The 19,543-nt window shown below is 42.5% G+C and overlaps 1 protein-coding gene and 1 long non-coding RNA gene across 2 annotated transcripts in view; one reads left to right on the plus strand and one right to left on the minus strand.

Annotated features, from left to right (window-relative positions):
- Window positions 1–216: 216 nt before the first annotated feature.
- LOC129556740 (uncharacterized) overlaps window positions 217–19,543 on the minus strand; it is a 191,684-nt gene continuing 172,357 nt past the window's right edge. The window contains exon 7 of the long non-coding RNA XR_016037838.1: window positions 217–980. This is a non-coding gene — a long non-coding RNA (uncharacterized LOC129556740). The remainder of the gene's footprint in view (window positions 981–19,543) is intronic.
- Window positions 8,820–19,543, plus strand: part of GDA (guanine deaminase) — a 112,343-nt gene continuing 101,619 nt past the window's right edge. The window contains exon 1 of the mRNA XM_055426880.2: window positions 8,820–9,051. Within this exon, the coding sequence (XP_055282855.2) occupies window positions 8,929–9,051 (123 nt within the window). The 5' untranslated portion in view covers window positions 8,820–8,928. The remainder of the gene's footprint in view (window positions 9,052–19,543) is intronic.

Consider the following 19,543-nt stretch of genomic DNA (forward strand, 5'->3'; position numbering starts at 1 on the left):
AATGGTTTGCCTTGGAAATGAACAGAGATCATTCTACCATTTTTGAGATTGCATCCAAGTACTGCATTTCGGACTTTTTTGTTGACTATGATGGCTACTCCATTTCTTCTAAGGGATTCCTGCCCACAGTAGTAGATAAAATGGTCATCTGAGTTAAATTCACCCATTCCAGTCCATTTTAGTTTGCTGATGCCTAGAATGTTGATGTTCACTCTTGCCATCTCCTGTTTGACCACTTCCAATTTGCCTTGATTCATGGACCTAACATTCCAGGTTCCTATGCAATATTGCTCTTTACAGCATTGGACCTTGCTTCTATCACCAGTCACATCCACAACTGGGTATTGTTTTTGCTTTGGCTCCATCCCTTCATTGTTTCTGGAGTTATTTCTCCACTGATCTCCAGTAGCATATTGGGCACTTACTGACCTGGAGCGTTCCTCTTTCAGTATCCTATCATTTTGCCTTTTCATACTGTGTATGGGGTTCTAAAGGCAAGAATACTGAAGTGGCTTGCCATTCCCTTCTCCAGTGAACCACATTCTGTCAGACCTCTCCGCCATGACCAGTCCATCTTGGGTGGCCCCACACCACATGGCTTAGTTTCACTGAGTTAGACAAGGCTGTGGTCCATGTGATCAGATAAGCTAGTTTTCAGTGATTATGGTTTCAGTGTGTCTGCCTTCTGATGCCCTCTCGCAACAGCTACCATCTTACTTGGGTTTCTCTTACCTTGGACGTGGGGTATTTCTTCATGGCTGCTCCAGCAAAGTGAAGCTGCTGCTCCTTACCTTGGACAAGTCACCCCTCCTGACCTTGAATGTGGAGTAGCTCCTCTCGGCCCTCCTGCGCCAGCACAGCCACCGCTACTTGGACATGGGGTTGCTCTTCTGGCCTGCCACCCCTGACCTCGGACTTGGGGTAGCTCCTCTCAGCCGCCACCCCTGACCTTGGACGTGGGATTGCTCTTCTCGGGATAGCTGTGAAAAGAAAAGAAGCAAAAAGCAAAGGAGAAAAGGAAAAATATAAGCATCTGAATGCGGAGTTCCAAAGAGATCTCTCCAAGGAGAAATACGAAAGGCTTCCTTAGCGATCAATACAAAGAAATAGAGGAAAACAACAAAATGGGAAAGACTAGAGATCTCTTCAGGAAAATTAGATATACCAAGGGAACATTTCATGCAAAGATGGGCTCGATAAAGGACAGAAATGGTATGGACCTAACAGAAGCAGAAGATATTAAAAGAGGTGGCAAGAATACACAGAAGAACTGTACAAAAAAGATCTTCATGACCCAGATAATCACGATGGTGTGATCACTCACCTAGAGCCAGACATCCTGGAATGTGAAGTCATGTGGGCCTTAGAAGGCATCACTATGAACAAAGCTAGTGGAGGAGATGGAATTCCAGTTGAGCTATTTCAAATCCTGAAAGATGATGCTGTGAAAGTGCTGCACTCAATATGCCAGCAAATTTGGAAAACTCAGCAGTGGCCACAGGACTGGAAAAGGTCAGTCTTCATTCCAAACACAAAGAAATGCAATGCCAAAGAATGCTCAAACTACCTCACAGTTGCACTCATCTTCAGTTCAGTTCAGTTCAGTTCAGTCACTCAGTCGTGTCCGAACCTTTGCGACCCCATGAATTGCAGCATGCCAGGCCTCCCTGTCCATCACCAACTCCTGGAGTTCATTCAAACTCATGTCCATTGAGTCAGTGATGCCATCCAGCAATCTCATCCTCTGCCGTCGCCTTCTCCTCCTGCCCCCAATCCTTCCCAGCATCAGAGTCTTTTCCAGTGAGTCAACTCTTCGCATGAGGTGGCCAAAGTATTGGAGTTTCAGCTTTAGCATCAGTCCTTCCAATGAACACCCAGGAAAGATCTCCTTTAGGATGGACTGGTTGGATCTCCTTGCAGTCCAAGGGACTCTCAAGAGTCTTCTCCAACACCACAGTTCAAAAGCATCAATTCTTCGGTGAACAGCTTTCTTCACAGTCCAACTCTCACATCCACACATGACCAGTGGAAAAACCATACCCTTGACTAGATGGACCTTGGTTGGCAAAGTAATGTCTCTGCTTTTTAATATGCTATCTAGGTTGGTCATAACTTTCCTTCCAAGGAGCAAGCGTCTTTTAATTTCATGGCTGCAATCAGCATCTGCAGTGATTCTGGAGCCTTCCAAAATAAAGTCTGATACTGTTTCCACTGTTTGCCCATCTATTTCCCATGAAGTGATGGGACCAGATGCCATGATCTTTGTTTTCTGAATGTTGAGCTTCAAGCCAATCTTTTCACTTTCCTCTTTCACTTTCATCAAGAGGCTTTTTAGTTCCTCTTCACTTTCTGCCATAAGGGTGGTGTCATCTGCATATATGAGGTTATTGATATTTCTCCCAACAATCTTGATTCCAGCTTGTGCTTCTTCTAGCCCAGTGTTCCTCATGATGTACTCTGCATATAAGTTAAATAAGCAGGTTGACAATATACAACCTTGACGTACTCCTTTTCCTATTTCCAACAACCAGTCTGTTGTTCCATGTCCAGTTCTAACTGTTGCTTTCTGACCTGCATACAGGTTTCTCAAGAGGCAGGTCAGGTGGTCTGGTATTCCCATCTCTTTCAGAGTTTTCCACAGTTTATTGTGATCCACACAGTCAAAGGCTTTGGCATAGTCAATGAAGCAGAAATAGATGTTTTTCTCGAACTCTCTTGCTTTCTCCATGATCCAGCAGATGTTGGCAATTTGATCTCTGGTGCCTCTGCCTTTTCTAAAACCTGCTTGAACACCTGGAAGTTCACGGTTCACATATTGCTGAAGCCTGGCTTGGAGAATTTTGAGCATGACTTTACTAGCACGTGAGATGAGTGCAATTGTGCAGTAGTTTGAGCATTCTTTGGCATTGCCAGGCTTCAGCAATACGTGAAACGTGAACTTCCAGATGTTCAAGCTAGATTTAGAAAAGGCAGAGGAACCAGAGATCAAATTGCCAACATCCACTGGATCACTGGAAAAGTATGAGAGTTCCAGAAAACATCTATTTCTGCTTGATTGATTATGCCAAAGCCTTTCACTGTGTGGATCACAATAAACTGGAAAATTCTGAAAGAGATGGGAATACCAGACCACCTGACCTGCCTCTTGAGAAACCTGTATGCAGGTCAGAAAGCAACAGTTAGAACTGGACATGGAACAACAGACTGGTTCCAAATAGGAAAAGGAGTACATCAAGGCTATATTGTCACCCTGCTTATTTAACTTATATGCAGAGTACATCATGAGAAATGCTGGGCTAGAGGAAGCACAAGCTGGAATCAAGATTGTTGGGAGAAATATCAATAACCTCAGATATGCAGATGACACTACCCTTATGGCAGAAAGTGAAGAGGAAGTAAAAAGCCTCTTGATGAAAGTGAAAAAGGAGAGTGAAAAGGTTGGCTTAAAACTCAACATTCAGAAAACTAAGATCATGGCATCTGGTCCCATCACTTCATGGGAAATAGATGGGGAAACAGTGGAAACAGTGCCAGACTTTATTTTGGGGGGCTCCAGAATCACCACAGATGGTGACTGCAGCCATGAAATTAAAAGATGCTTGCTCCTTGGAAGGAAAGTTATGACCAACCTAGACAGCATATTAAAAAGCAGAGACATTACTTTGCTAACAAAGGTCCATCTAGTCAAGGATATGGTTTTTCCAGTGGTCACGTATGGATGTGAGAGTTGGACTGTGAAGAAAGCTGATCGCCGAAGAATTGATGCTTTTGAACTGTGGTGTTGGAGAAGACTCTTGAGAGTCCCTTGGACTGCAAGGAGATCCAACCAGTCCATCCTAAAGGAGATCTTTCCTGGGTGTTCATTGGAAGGACTGATGCTGAAGCTGAGGCTCCAGTACTTTGGCTACCTCGTGTGAAGAGTTGACTCATTGGAAAAGACTCTGAAGCTGGGAGGGATTGGGGGCGGGAGGAGAAGGGGACAACAGAGAATGAGATGGCTGGATGGCATCACCGACTCGATGGACATGAGTTTGAGTGAACTCCGGGAGTTGGTGATGGACAGGGAGGCCTGGCGTGCTGCGATTCATGGGGTCGCAAAGAGTCTGACAAGACTGAGCGACTGAACTGAACTGAACTGGAAAAACTAACACTTACCTGAGAAGTGCTAATGCCATGTCACCTGGAGGCCTATGGCCATATCTTCTGTTTAAGAAGACTAACTTTATTCAAAGCTACACAGTGGTTAGTCATTCCATCAACCACGTGTAACAATGTCATTAAGCATCAAAACACTATTTCCTAGTAATTCCTATACCTAGGTAGAATGACTGCCAATGTTTGGTACACTTTTTTAATTCTAGCCATTATGCCCTAGGCATTTCCTGATTTTAACCATAGCATAAATGCCATTAAAAAAACTTGAGGCAAGAATATACAATGAAGAAAAGACAATCTCTTTAACAAGTGGTGCTCTGAAAACTGGTCAACCACTTGTAAAAGAATGAAACTAGAACACTTTTTTACACCATACACAAAAATAAACTCAAAATGGATTAAAGATCTAAATGTAAGACCAGAAACTATAAAACTCCTAGAGGAAAACATAGGCAAACACTCTCTGACACAAATCACAGCAGGATCCTCTGTGACCCACCTCCCAGAATATTGGAAATAAAAGCAAAAATAAACAAACGGGACCTAATTAAACTTTAAATCTTTTGCACAATGAAGGAAACTATAAGCAAGGTGAAAAGACAGCTTTCAGAATGGGAGAAAATAATAGCAAACGAAGCAACTGACAAAGAATTGTTAGGGGAAGCACACTGACTGAAACTGCCCACCCTGGCCAGGCACCATACTAACCATCTGCATGAGTTGCTTTGTGACAGGAGGTCCTGGTAAGGAACACGGAACTAATAAGCTACCACCAACCGGAAGAGTTCAGGAAAGGTCAAAAGGAGACACCACATGTCTTACCACCTCCCACAATCCTTCTCTCTTGCATCCATCTTGGCTGAACAAGGTGTGCACTACCAGGAAGGACTCTGAGTCAAAATGATTGTCTAAAGACAACCTGGAAACTAATCCCATCACCATGAAACCCGAGACTGTGAGCCATGTGGCAGAGCTGTTCTCCTGGGTTCCCTTACCCTACTGCTCTACACCTAGGTGCCTTTTCCCAGTAAAATCTCTCTTTGTCAGCACATGTGTCTCCTCAGACAATTCATTTCCAAGTGTTAGACAAGAGCCCAGTTTCAGGCCCTGGAAGGGGTCCCTCTTCCTGCAAAAGAATTTATCTCCAAAATATACAAGCAGCTCCTGCAGCTCAATTCCAGAAAAATAAATGACCCAATCAAAAAATGGGCCAAAGAACTAAACAGACATTTCTCCAAAGAAGACATACAGATGGCTAACAAACACATGAAAAGATGCTCAACATCACTCATTATCAGAGAAATGCAAATCAAAACCACAATGAGGTACCATCTCACACCAGTCAAAATGGCTGCTATCCAAAAGTCTACAAACAATAAATGCTGGAGAGGGTGTGGAGAAAAGGGAACCCCCTTACACTGTTGGTGGAAATACAAACTACTACAGCCACTATGGAGAACAGTGTGGAGATTCCTTAAAAAACTGGAAATAGAACTGCCATACGACCCAGCAATCCCATTGCTGGGCATACACACCGAGGAAACCAGAATTGAAAAAGACACATGTGCCCCAGTGTTCATCACAGCACTGTTTATAATAGCCAGGAAATGGAAGAAACCTAGATGTCCAACAGCAGACGAATGGCTAAGAAAGCTGTGGTACATATACACAATGGAATATTACTCAGTTATTCAAAAGAATGCATTCGAATCAGTTCTAATGAGGTGGATGAAATTGGAGCCTATTATACAGAGTGAAGTAAGTCAGAAAGAAAAACACCAATACAGTATATTAATGCATATATATGGAATTTAGAAAGATGGTAACGATGACCCTATATGCAAGACAGCAAAAGAGACACAGATGTAAAGAACAGACTTTTGGACTTTGTGGGAGAAGGCGAGGGTGGGATGATTTGATAGATTAGCATTGAAACATGAATATTATCATATGTGAAATAGATTGCCAGTCTAGGTTCGATGCCTGAGACAGGGCGCTCAGGGCTGGTGCACTGGGACAATCCTGAGGGATGGGATGGGGAGGTAGGTAGGAGGGGGTTCAGGATGGGGAAAACATGTACACCCATGGCTGATTCATGTCAATTTATGGCAAAAACCATAAATATTGTACCACTACAATATTGTAAAGTAATTAGCCTCCAATTAAAATAAATTAATTTAAAAAATGACATTTTATTACATGTAATTCCCACAGGGTTGCATATATCCACTATTGTTTTTTAAAACTTCATAATATTCTACCAAGTAAATGGATTTTAATTTACTAGATTCAATTGTTGGACATTTAGGTGACTTTCACTGAAAAATAAATTAGCTGTATTTATTTTAGGAAACCAATACATCTTTTAGAAATGTTTAATTGATTCCACTTTTTCAATAACAGCGAGACATTTTATTTCCTTTCTGAGGTTTGTGTGTATGTATTCAGATCAAGAGGATGTTTCAGTATTCTATCTGTTGGGACTGCAAGCAGGGAGTGTGGTCTGTATAATCAGAAGAAAACAACAGGGAGAAAGGGCTGATGCCTCCCAGAGGAAAGGGCAAAGCTCTCAGTTTCCTAATCTCAGGGCTTCTTAATCTGAGTTCTTGGCAGAATGATCACCCAGCTTAGTGTGCCTGGGACTGGCAGTTTCCTGCACTGTGAGACTTTCAGTGCTAAAGCAAAGAAAGTCCTCATGAAGTGGGCCTCCTCCACCTTGTTAAGGAGGAGGTGAAGGAATTGAGAAGGGGATGAATTGTTTATATAAGCAACCCCTTGGTCATAAAAGCAGAGATTCAGAGAAAGCCTGCTCATGCATGGCAATGTGAAACCCTGATAGTTTATGAAGGAACCAAAATATATATTTATCTCAAGTTACTTCTCTGCTCCCAAAATAACCATTCATTCATTTAATATGTAAGAAATACCAGGCACTGTTCTAGACATAAGATGCCTGGTTTTGTGGTACTTCTATTACTCTGTGTGTCTGTGTGTGTGTACTGGGGGATGGCAAGCAGAAATAAATAAAAAAGCATAAAATAAATGAAATTAGCTATGATAAATGCAATAGCAGAAACAAGATAGTTTAATGCAATAGAAACTGGGAGGGAAAGGGTTGTGCTATTAGTTTGGTGTTGGAGGTAGATTACTCCAAAGAGCTGACATTTGAGGCAAACCAGTGATGAGAAAGAAGGGGCTTCCCTGGTGACTCAGTGGTTAAGAGTTTGCCTGCCCATTCAGGAGACTTGGGTTTGATCCCTTGGTCAGGAAGATCCCTGAAGAAAGAAATGGCAACCCACTCCAGTGTTCTTGCCTTGGAAATCCCCTGAATAGAGGAGGCTGGTGGGTTACAGTCCATGGGGTGGCAAAAGAGTCATACATGACTTAGTGACTACGAAGAGCCAGTCAGTATCCACAGGAGGCATTAGGGGCAGAAGTATCCACATGTGCAAATGTCCTGAGTGGAAACAAGTTGTTCTTCCTGGAGGAACTTAGGAGAGGACTTTGTGCACATGCTGTAGAGGAGGACTGCTGACCTAATCTCGGTCTTAGCAACCACCCAGTCCAAGTTCATTTTCACAAACAAGGATGACAAGGATGCTGAGGCCCGCTGCATGGACCATAAACTCTTGATTCCTGATCCAGCACTCTTTCCACCAAGCCATGCCACACTGCCATTTCTAGTAACTTGGCTTACTTAATTTTCTCCCCCTGTACAACTGGAAGTAAATCAAAGAGATTCATTTATTTTAGGTATGAGAAAAATTGGAGTTGTTTGTAGGCAGACACAAGGGCCAAAACGTTAGCCTGAGGTAAAGAAAAGAACTTTGGGGTCAAGATTAACCTCCAGTGGTGGGACCCCAGCAATTCTGTAGGACATGCTTCCAGAACATCAGGTTAAGACAAATTCTGCAGCCCACAGAAATGAAAACGAAACTGGTTGGTAAGGTGAAAGAAAAGTGAAAGTTGTGTCTGACTCTTTGTGACCCCATGGACTGTAGCCCACCAGGTTCCTCTGTCCATGGAATTCTTCAGGCAAGAATATTGGAGCGGGTAGCCACTTCCTTCTCCAAGGGATCTTCCCAACCCAGGACTGAACCCAGGTCTCCAGCACTGTAGGCAGATTCTTTACCATCTGAGCCACCAGGGAAGCCTAAAGAATACTGGAGTGGGTAGCCATTCCCTTCTCCAGGTAGGCAGCCATAACAGACCTGTCACCCTGGCACTGAACTTGTGCCAGGTGAGACCTTGTGGTTGAAAAGGTCCAGAGTTGAGCCACAAATAGCTAAGAGTTTAAAGGGCAAAGAAAGCAGGTAGATGTAACTCTGGGTGTGCCAATTGAAGAAAGGCGGAGGAGAAAGCAGATGGCAGTGACCAGTTAAAGTTACAGAGCTGGAATCCTGAATCCTCCAGCTCCTCGCTTCACCTCCGGCCCCCTGCATGGGCGACAGCCACCAAGGGTTAAAAGAATCGCGACGTGAACGGTGATTTTGGAAACTCAGAGTTAACTGTATCAAAAACTAAAGCAGGGGAGGAGAGAAAGACTGGAACCAACTCACGGGAGACAAATCCTATTGGCATCGAGGAGGCAGGAAGCCAGCCCCTGGGCGCGGCCTGCAGGGGGCAGGCGATCGCGCGGGGAAGCGGGGGCAGGACGAGGCCGGAGCGGGTGCCGGCTCGGCAGCTGCCCGCAGCCCCAGGGAGTCTTCGCCGTGCGTTTGGCCGGTGCGCCCTCCTCCGCCCGCGGACTCCGCGCTGCGCTCCCCCGCTAACATGTGTGCCGCCCGGATGCCGCCCCTGGCGCACATCTTCAGAGGGACGTTCGTCCACTCCACCTGGACCTGCCCCATGGAGGTGCTGCGGGACCACCTCCTTGGTGTGAGCGACAGTGGCAAAGTAAGCGGGTGTGGGGTCTGTTGCACTCCGACGGGCGGGCGGACAGGTGCACGGAATCTCGCCGGGTGAGCCACGGACCCCGGAGTTAGCTCGGTGCGGAGTTGAACTTAAGGGTTTGGCTCTTTCCGGGAGAGAGCCCTGGTGCTAGGTTCGTGGGCTGGACTGGAAGTAAAGTGTTCCCAGGTGCTGGGAGATGTAAAGTACGATTGGCTCCACAGCCTTGCAGGCTTCGGTGGAAGGGGGAGCGAGGCTGTGCCCTCTCAAATCTTGAAATCATTAATAAGCTAGAACTTCGCTTCATTCATTTTTGTATCTCAGGCTCCTGGCATAGTGCCTAGCATCGCCTAGGGGCTCCGTAAATTTGACTGAATTTATTGTGAATGAAATAATAGAAGGGTTATTTGATCAGTGTTGTTGAGCCCTTTCAGTGTATTCGAATAAGTTAAGAACTGATTTCATTCATCTGATCATTCAGCAAACAGCATATTGATACTAATGATCCAGACTAGACAACTCTAATACTAGAAAGGATAGTCCGAGAGAAATTTACCGCCTCACCGCCCCCCCCCCGCAACCCCCACCCCGAGCCATTTGCATCAAAACAAGCAGTTCCATTTTAAGGTTCAAAATGTCTTCTATGAGTGTATCTTTCGCACTTCTGTTTCCAAAAATCAAGATTTCTACAAAGACGTAGGTAACTTGAGTGTTCCATACACACCAGTGGTAATTGTATTGGCAGTGGCCTGGCCAGTTTCAGAGGAAGACATTCCGTTTTTAGGAGAAAAATTAAAGATAGAGATGGGATATTTTTGAGCTTTCCCCCAACTACCGGTTTGGTTAGCAAAAGTACACATATTTGTGACTTGTCAGCTTGAAGATGCTATTCCTGACTAAAGATGCTTCCGAGTCAGTGACAGTTTTGAATCATGATTTTTACATTTGGGTAACTTAACTGAAACCCTATTTTCTTATGGTGCTTAAAAATCTATACTCTGTGTATATTCAGGGAGCCTGCTGTTGTGTTTCCAAGGTGATGAGACTCTCAGAGCTCCTCCAATTGGGAAGACTCCAGTAAAGCCCATGGCTAATGAATTCTTGCCTTGGGTACTTGACCCTCAAGTTTCAGGGACCCCTTAGCCTTGTGGCAAGTCCCCAGAAGCAAAAGAAGAGAGACTGCTAAACTAAGGAAAGATTGGAGGTATTTGCTTAATCACAAGAAGCTGTTCAACAATTAGGTTTCTTTTACAATCTACATTTCTATTTCCAAAATTTGAAATGGTAGGATAACAGGTGAGAGAAACGGCTAGTGGATTGCCTTTAATCAGTGGTAAGGAGGAAGAAAAGGAAGTAATTTATCTAAAAAATTTACCTTTCCTGGGGGTTGTACAGAAGAATAAAAGAGTGTCCTGAACATACAATTAGTAGTTGAGTCAGGGAGTCTATTTGTAACTAAGGAGCATACTGAAGTTATAAATTTAGAAAAATGTCATTACCCCACAAGATAGAATTAACTAGGAATTGCATACAAAAGTAAGTTAATCAAGTGGATTAGATTTACATTATAAAATGCACTAATTGGTGAATTAGTAACTGTTTATCCCCCTCCTCTAGGTGCAAGTAGTTGATTCCTGATTGTAAAGGGTGGACATGTTGCAGTGGGACTGCCTGGTCTTTAGAGTTTCTGGGATAAATATATTATTCATTAAAAAGTTTTCAAGGTTCTTACAGAAAATTATATCCCCACAAAGTAAATAAATATGCAGAATCATGTTGATCTTTGCATTTTTACTGAGCACCCAAAGCTGTTTCCAAACCTTGGGATGAATCAGAAACATCTGGGGTGTTTGTTAAAATGCCATTTCCTGGGCATCATCTTCCAGAGAATTTGAATCTGTAGATCTGGAGTAAGTCCTTGGAAGTGGCATTCACAAAAGTCACAGGAGATTCGGGCACGGGTAGTGGATGGGTTGCGTGTTGGGTAACCTCAGTATATAGGTTACGTGATGGAACTAGTTGTGGGAGGTCTTGGGTGCTCAGTTCTTCATTTCAAGCCATGGGCTTGTGTAGCATCTCAGAGGGGACACGATTTCCCCTGTCTTCCTTCTCCCTTCTCCACCTAATCTTTCATTTTATTAACTTCATTTAGGCCTAGAGAATGATAATGACTACTTTTAATTCATCAATTAAAACTCATTCAAAATTAGGTTAATTAAAAAAAATTCTTTAGTCAACAATTTAGTATTGGGCATTTTGAATTGATTTAGTTTTTCTACTTAAGTAGCATGTAGCTTTTTGAAAGAGAAACTCCAGCATGTGTAATTCATTTTCAGATAGGTAATTGTGAGACACTGCGTGCTCACATATTACTAAATTGTTTAATTCTTCCCACTGGGTCAGGTTGACTTTAAAGATAGGTAAAAGATGTCTTGGGTCTTTAAAGCACATTTACCTGAAGGCAAGAGCAAGGAAGAGAATTGTTTTGGAGGTAGTACCTTGGGGTAGCAGGAGCAAATCCTAAGCAGACCTGAGTTCAAGTCGGGTCTCTACCACCTACCTGCTCAAAGCCCATGGGTGAGACACTTAACCTCTCTGAGCCCCAGTTTCTGCATTTGTAGAATGAGATTTACTTTTGCTAAATATTAAATGAGATAATGTATGAAAATGCCTGTCACTTAGTGGATACTCAACACATACCATGTTCATTTTGTCCTCTTACTTCCCTCTGCGCCTAGCAAATCCTTAACCTTTTGCTCACTGTGGCATTTTTGTGAATCTCCACATGATGGTATTCATGCAGGTGAACAGGTGGAGAAGGAAGCTTGGCCCAAGGTGAATTGTTTGGGAGGTGGGGGAGGTCACTGGACCTCTGGTGTGCAGCCTCACTGCTCATGCCACTGACTCTCTGGGAATAACAATCTAAAGAGCATTTGCTGCCAGGTTTCTTAGTACATTACTTTCAGTATCTCTTTTATTCTTCAATGGAATTATTTCCTCTTAAGTTGGGAAAGTTGAGACTTGAGAAGCCAGTCATCCAGAGATGGACTTTGAATTAACATGACCAAAGCCCATATTCTCTTTACTAGAGTAGCCCACCTCTCTGAGGCACAGTCACTGACCTCAAAGAATATGCACTGCTGGCAAGGAAGCTTAGACTTGTACTTACTGTAAAAGTGGACTGCTTTTGAGTGAAAGACTGGGCTCACTGCTGGAAATACACTGATGAATGAAATATGCAACCTCTGCCCTGCCCTTGTATGACTGATCATTTAGTAATTAACAAAATCTGCTATGACCTGTCAGAACTTGAGCTAATCTGAAGGTGGGGTAATCTAAGATCATGGCATCCGGTCCCATGACTTCATGGTAAATAGATGGGGAAACAGTGGAAACAGTGGCTGACTATTTTTCTGGGCTCCAAAATCACTGCAGATGGTGATTGTAGCCATGAAATTAAAAGAGGCTTACTCCTTGGAAGGAAAGTTATGACCAACTTAGCATATTAAAAAGCAGAGACATTACTTTGTCAACAAACGTCTGTCTAGTCAAGGCTATGGTTTTTCCAGTGGTCATGTATGGATGTGAGAGTTGGACTATAAAGAAAGGTGAGCGCTGAAGAAATGATGCTTTTGAACTGTGGTATTGGAGGTAAATCCAACCAGTCCATCCTAAAGGAGATCAGTCCTGGGTGTTCATTGGAAGGACTGATGTTGAAGCTGAAACTCCAATCCTTTGGCCACCTGATGCGAATAGCTGACTCATTTGAAAAGACCCTGATGCTGGGAAAGACTGAGGGCAGGAGGAGAAGGGGACGACAGAGGATGAGATGGTTGGATGTCATCACCAACTCAATGGACATGGGTTTGGGTGGACTCCAGGAGTTGGTGATGAACAGGGAGGCCTGGTGTGTTGCAGTTCATAGGGTGGCAAAGAGTCGGACACGACTGAGTGACTGAACTGAACTGAAGGTGGGAAGAAGGCGTTCCTGTGTGTGGAGTGACATTTCAGTGATGTTCTGAAGGATAAATAGATTTGAAGAAGGAGGGAAGGCGAAATTGGAGATAAGGAAGAGCCTTTTAGGTAGAGGGACAGCCTGTGCAAAGGCTGTGGGGTAGGAAGGAATGAAAGCATTAAGGTGGTAAGAATAAAAAATTCTAGGAGAAGGATAACCCAAGGTAAGACTGGAGAGGTAGATAGGGCAACATCATGGACAGCGTAGAAAGTTTGGGGGGGAATTTGCCATGACCAATGGTAAATTGGTTTTTAAATTTGGGAAAGTTGAGACTTGAGAAGTCATGCATCCAGAGATGGGTTTTGAATTAACACGACCAAAGCCCATATTCTATTTACTAGAGTAGCAAATTGGTAATTTGCGTTTTTTAAAGATCATTCTCGCTTTAGGATAAAGACTGCATGGAGAGGAGTTAAGTCCAGGCAAGGAAATTGCCAGGATCCTGTTGCAGTAGTTTAGGTGAAATGGTATGTGATTTATAAGAGAGGAAGTGTAATGTATCAATTAAGAAATAATTTCTCAGTAATATCTGTATACTTATTACCTATGTGAATTTGAACAAGTTACTTAACAATTCTATTTCCAAGTCTCCTCATGTATAAAATGATTACTATAATTTATCTCATAGAGTTGTTAAAAATATTAAATGAATTAATAATTGTAAAGTGTGTAGAATAATGCCTTGCAATGAAACACATGCCCAGTAAACATAAACAGTTATCAGCAATGGAGATGAAAAGAGGTGGACAGAATTGGTAACTATTTCAGGTCAAATCAACCGAATTTGATAACAGAATTAGGAAGATGTTTGTGAATGTATTAAATAGTATAGTGAGCTACAAATTGGTTGGTGATAGGAAAAACTTGATGAAGGAAGCCAAAATTGAACTGGACATTAAAGAACACATAGGACTTGAACATGCAGAAAAGAGTTAAATAGCTGTGGTTAAGGGAATGAGTCAATGTTCTTTAATTTCCAAAAGTACTCAGAGGAACAAGAGTTGTATTTCAACTGAGATTGCATCATCTTGCTTTGTTAGGAGTTCTCATAGTCTGAATCACAAATCTTAGTAGTTGTGTATCATCTTTTCCTTTTGCTTAGGCTGGTGAAGACCCATCTTCCGATAAGCTAGACTTCAGAATATCTCATGATCTTGAAGAGGGAATTTAGAATAAGCTATTTCTTCTGAGGAGATCCAACCAGTCCATTCTAAAGGAGATCAATCCTGGGTGTTCATTGGAAGGACTGATGCTAAAGCTGAAACTGCAATACTTTGGTCACCTCATGCGACGAGTTGACTCACTGGAAAAGACTCTGATGCTGGGAAAGGTTGTGGGTGGGAGGAGAAGGGGACGACAGAGAATGAGATGGCTGGATGGCATCACCGACTCGATGGACGTGAGTTTGAGTGAACTCCGGGAGTTGGTGATGGACAGGGAGGCCTGGCGTGCTGTGATTCATGGGGTCGCAGAGAGTCGGACATGACTGAGCGACTGAACTGAACTGAACTGAATTCCTTCTGAGGCTGCCAGATCAGAGCTTCAGTTTCATTAGAAACGTGTGTCCATGGCCAAATATCACATTTTCATCTTGTAAATTCCCATTTTCTGGAAGGCAGATTGATTTGTTCAAAATGCTTATGGCAGACACTGTTGATTACCCACTCAGTAGCCATAACCCCTTCTTTCTTATTAACACTTTCTGAATTTGATAACCTGTAATATACTTGGCTCATAGATATATCATGGTGTAAGCCATCCACAGTAATCATAATTCTGGTTGTTGGATACTTATTTTTCTAACTTCCTGGTAGCTAAGGGTGGTCAGTGATGGCATTCCAGCATGCAGGAAGTCATCTCAGAGGATTCTGGGAAATATTTTTTTCCCTAAAAAATAGACACAGATGTGGAAAGAGAAGTCCTTCCTTTATCAGATATTTTCATATGAGGAATGGGGCTGCTGCTGCCACTGCTTGGGTCAGTGAGGAAAAAATTAAGAGGTTTCCAGAGGCACCAACCTAGTCCTTCTTTGAACATATAGACGTGAATAACATCATTGAATGGTTAGCTGTCCCTGGAGCTTTCCAAGAAGTCCCTTGACTTCTTCCATGAAATAACAAAGTGTCTTCATTGTCTACTTTTCTGTCAGTTGCAGCTCAAATTACCTCTAACAATTACACTGCTTTGTCAAAGAATCACATTATTTTTCAAAGAACTGCTAGCTGCTTTGTCCTCTTTTTCATTTCTTTCTTCTCCTTATTGGCCAAAAATGTCAGTGCCTCCCCAGGCACCCATATCAGTACTCAGGCCCCCTAACTGGCCCCTGGGATATCTTTGTGCACACCCCTTTCCATTGTCATTGGCCCTGTCCAGCCTTCCACTGTCTTTCCTGAAGTATTGCAGGAACCTCCTAAGAGATTTCTTTCCCCCATTCTAATACCTCCTCCTCATCATTGACAGTTTCTTTCTTGAAGGATGGGTAGTGTCATGTATCTTCTCTTTTGCAACCACCTGTGGCTCTCTGTTGCCTCTAAGATCCAAATGCCCCTGGAAGATATTTCAGACATGACATTGACCCCAAGCTGCTTTCCTAACACTTCCTCCTGCTCCATCCTTCTTGCTTGCAATTAGGAATAGGGTTACCATGAGCTCAGGGATATCTATCTATGCCAATTTCTCACTGTGTCCCAGCACATCCTATCATTTTACACCTCCACATTTTTGATGGAAATCCCTCAGCCTGGAATAGTCCTCCTTTATATAAATCCCTTTTCCACTCTACCTCTATCAAAGTGAAATCTTGCTCTTTCTCCAAGGCCCAGTTCTAATATCCCCTTCTTTCCAAAGGCTTCTTTGACCACCATCCCCCAGTTGAAATAAATTACCTTTTGTTTTTCCATAAAATTTTGCATGTATATTCAAACCAATGTTTTCCTGGTGGTCAAGTGCATGGCTTTTGGAGTCAGACTATGTGGATTCAAATCTCAGCTCTGCCTCTTCTTTGGAAAAATTTCCCAACATATTAGAGCCTTGGTACCTCATTTATAAAATATGGACAACAATAGCACACTGAAGGAGAGGTGAGGCAGATGAGATAGTACGTGTAAAGCACTTGGCACATAGTAATTGCTCAACAAATATTGGACATTGTTATTATTTTTTTCTCACAAAGTGATTATTTCACTTTTGCCTTTAATTATACTTAGCTTTGCCTTTAATTATACTTAGCTTGCTCTATAGAATATTCTCAGTCACTGAATTGATTTAAAATTCTTTGACAAATGGCAGGTGAACTGGAGAGAAAAGTGAAAGTTAAGTCGCTCAGTCATGTCTGACTCTTTGCGACCCCATGGACTGTAGCCCACCAGGCTTCTCTGTCCATGGGGTTCTCCAGGCAAGAATACTGGAGTACGTTGCCATTTATTAAGTCATAATTTGAGTCAGACACTCTGTCAGACTCTTTGTACAACAGTCCCGAGATGAGACATCATCATCATCTTTGTCATCCCTATCCTACAAATAAGGAAACAGAGGTTCAGAGAGTTAGCTGGTTTGACTGCAGTCATGGCAAGTGAGTGGCAAGGCCAAGATTCACACCCAAGCCTGTCTGATTTCTAAAGTACTTTCCAGGGGTTCTGGCTGCCTCCTCTCATGAAGAGGGCTGGCACTCCATTGTCTTTAAGGCTCCTCAACGTTGACTTACTGTTTTTAACACAATGTAGGTGACCAGAAAAGTGTTTTGAAGGGGATATGTAGTGATGTGATGTAGTGGGTGATCGTGTGTGGTGATTTAGAAAAAGATATTTCTGATTCCAGAGAGATTTTTAAATAAAGCACAACTTGATTTACTTCGAGGCCTTAAAGCAGTGCTGCTGAATGTGACTGGAATTTGCTGTCCTTCGGTTGTATAAAGTTGTCTGTTAATTCCTGGAATGTCTTGGCAGTCTGGTTGATTCATTGCTGTGAGGCAGCGTAGGTATTACTGTATCTTACACATGGACAGCTTGTGAGGTTCTGACGGGTACAGGATGATAGACAGGATGTCCTGCAGGCCTATGGTATGCCCATTCACTTAATGGGCATTGATCTGACTTTGTTCAGTTGCTCAGTCATGTCTGACTCTGCAACCCCATGGACTGCAGCATGCCAGTCTTCCCTGTCCATCACCATTTCCCAGAGCTTGCTCAAACTCATGCCCATTGAGTTGGTGATGCCATCCAACCATCTCATCCTCTGTTGTCCTCTTCTCCTCCTGTCTTCAGTCCTTCCCAGCATCAGGGTCTTTTCCAGTGAGTCAGTTCTTTGCAACAGATGGCTAAAGTGTTAGAGCTTTAGCTTCAGCACCAGTCCTTCCAGTGAATATTCAGGGTTGATTTCCTTTAGGATTGACTGGCTTGATCTCCTTGCTGTCCAAGGGACTCTCAAGAGTGTTTTCCAACACCACAGTTCAAAGGCATCAGTTCTTTGGCACTTAGCCTTTTTTATTGTCCAGCTCTCACATCTGTATATGACAACTGGAAAAACCATAGCTTTGACTACACAGACCTTTGTTGGCAAAGTAATGTCTCTGCTTTTTAATATGCTGTCTAAGTTTGTCATAGCTTTTCTTTCAAGGAGCAAGTGTCTTTTAATTTCATGGCTGCAGTCACTGTCCACAGTGATTTTGGAGCCCAGGAAAATAAAGTCTGTCACTGTTCTCATTGTTGATCTGACTATTTAGTATGGATAAAGATCAGGGTGGACTTCCCTCACCTTCAGGAAGAAAAATCTAATTGGTCATGTGTTTACAATCCCCTTTCTGTAGAAAGGATTTAAGGAAGTTCCAGAGGGCATAGGCAAGTGGTGAGGCTTTTATATATGTAAGAGAGAAGGAAAAGTTAGTTGTTGACATAAAATGAAACTATAAATTAAGGTGCATTGTGAAATGACTTACATTCTTACTGGCTTCTAACTTTCTTAGGTGCCAGCTGTTGAAAGGATATGTTACCTAATTGGCAATTGCTGAAAGCAATTGCACAAGGGAAACACAACTATTCTTTTTTTAAAAAAAGTTTTTATTTTGTATTGGGATATAGCTGATTAACAATGTTATGATAGTTTCAGGTGAACAGAGAAGGGACTCAGCCATACATGTACATGTTTCCATTCTTCCCCAAACTCCTCTCCCATCCAGGTTGCCACATAGAAGCACACCTATTCTTAATCACAGTTTCAGTTTTAGTGCTTGTGATTTGTCTGTTCATATTTTCTGTTTCTTCCTGGTTCAGTCTTGGGTGACTGTACCTCTCTAAGAATTTGTCCATTTCTCCTGGGTTGTCCATTTTATTGGCATACAGTTGTTCATAGTAGTCTCTTGTGATTCTTGGTTTTTCTATGGAGTCAGTTGTAAATTTCTTTTTTTTTTCATTTCTAATTTCTCACTGCTGATTTGATTCTTCTCCCTTTTTTTTTTTCTTGCTAAACTGGTTAAAGGTTTATCAATCTTGTTTATGTTTTCAGAGAACCAGCTTTTAGTTTCATTGGTCTTTGTGATTGTTTTGTCTCTATTTCATTTATTTCTACTCTGATCTTTATGATTTCCTTCCCTCTACTAACTTTAGCTTTTGTTTGTTGTTCTTTCTCTAGTTCTTTTAGGTGTAAGGTTAGGTTGTTTATTTGAGACTTTTCTTGTTTCATGAGGTGAGATTGTATTGCTGTGAACTTCATTCTTAGAACTGCTTTTACTGCATCCAGTAAGTTTTGGACCTTGATGCTTTTGTCTTCATTTGTCACTGGGTGTTTCTTTCTTTTTTCTTCTCCTTTGATTTCTTCAGTAATCCAATGGTTGTTTACTAGCATATTGTTTAGCCACCACATGTTTGTGAGAAACACACCTATTCTTGATGCTGATTCAGATGAGAATTTCTCCTAGGTGGACATTGTGTCTTATAATTAAAGTCTTAACAACTTTCCTGTGCAAGGTAGCATTTTGTAGAATTGCCTCTCTTGAGCTGCAGATGTGACAGGAAGGAGAGGGTTCATAAAACCATTCTCTAGGGCTGAAGCTGTGGGGAAGGGGCTGTGGGATGTGTTCCAGGTACCTAGATCTTGGCTGATCTGAAATTGTCCTAGAGATAGGCTTCAGGCTGTCAGAGGGATGGGCAGGACCACATGTCTTCCAGGCACTCCTCTTAAAAGTGGTCCTTTTGATGAAGTTATGATGAACACCAAGAGGGAGGAACCTAGCATTAATAGTTATTGGCATAAGCCTGGAGTGAAGCTAGTTTTCTGTGGCCAGTAAAATGTAGAACCACCTGCCTTTACTGATAATCCAGTTTTGTGGATGTTGAGGAGGCTAACAAGAGACTGTCCAATAATTTTAAATTCATTTTCATTAGTGAGAAATACTCTTCCTAGAAGGTATGCCAGTTTTAAGCCTGCTTATCTTCCATTTCACTTGGGTGCAAGCTCATTGTCTAAGGCTCACCTCAAGTACCATCTCCA

This window comes from Moschus berezovskii, chromosome 7 (assembly GCF_049115385.1).
Source record: "Moschus berezovskii isolate FMDL1 chromosome 7, NW_MosBer_1.0, whole genome shotgun sequence".
Classification (NCBI taxonomy): Eukaryota; Metazoa; Chordata; class Mammalia; order Artiodactyla; family Moschidae; genus Moschus; species Moschus berezovskii.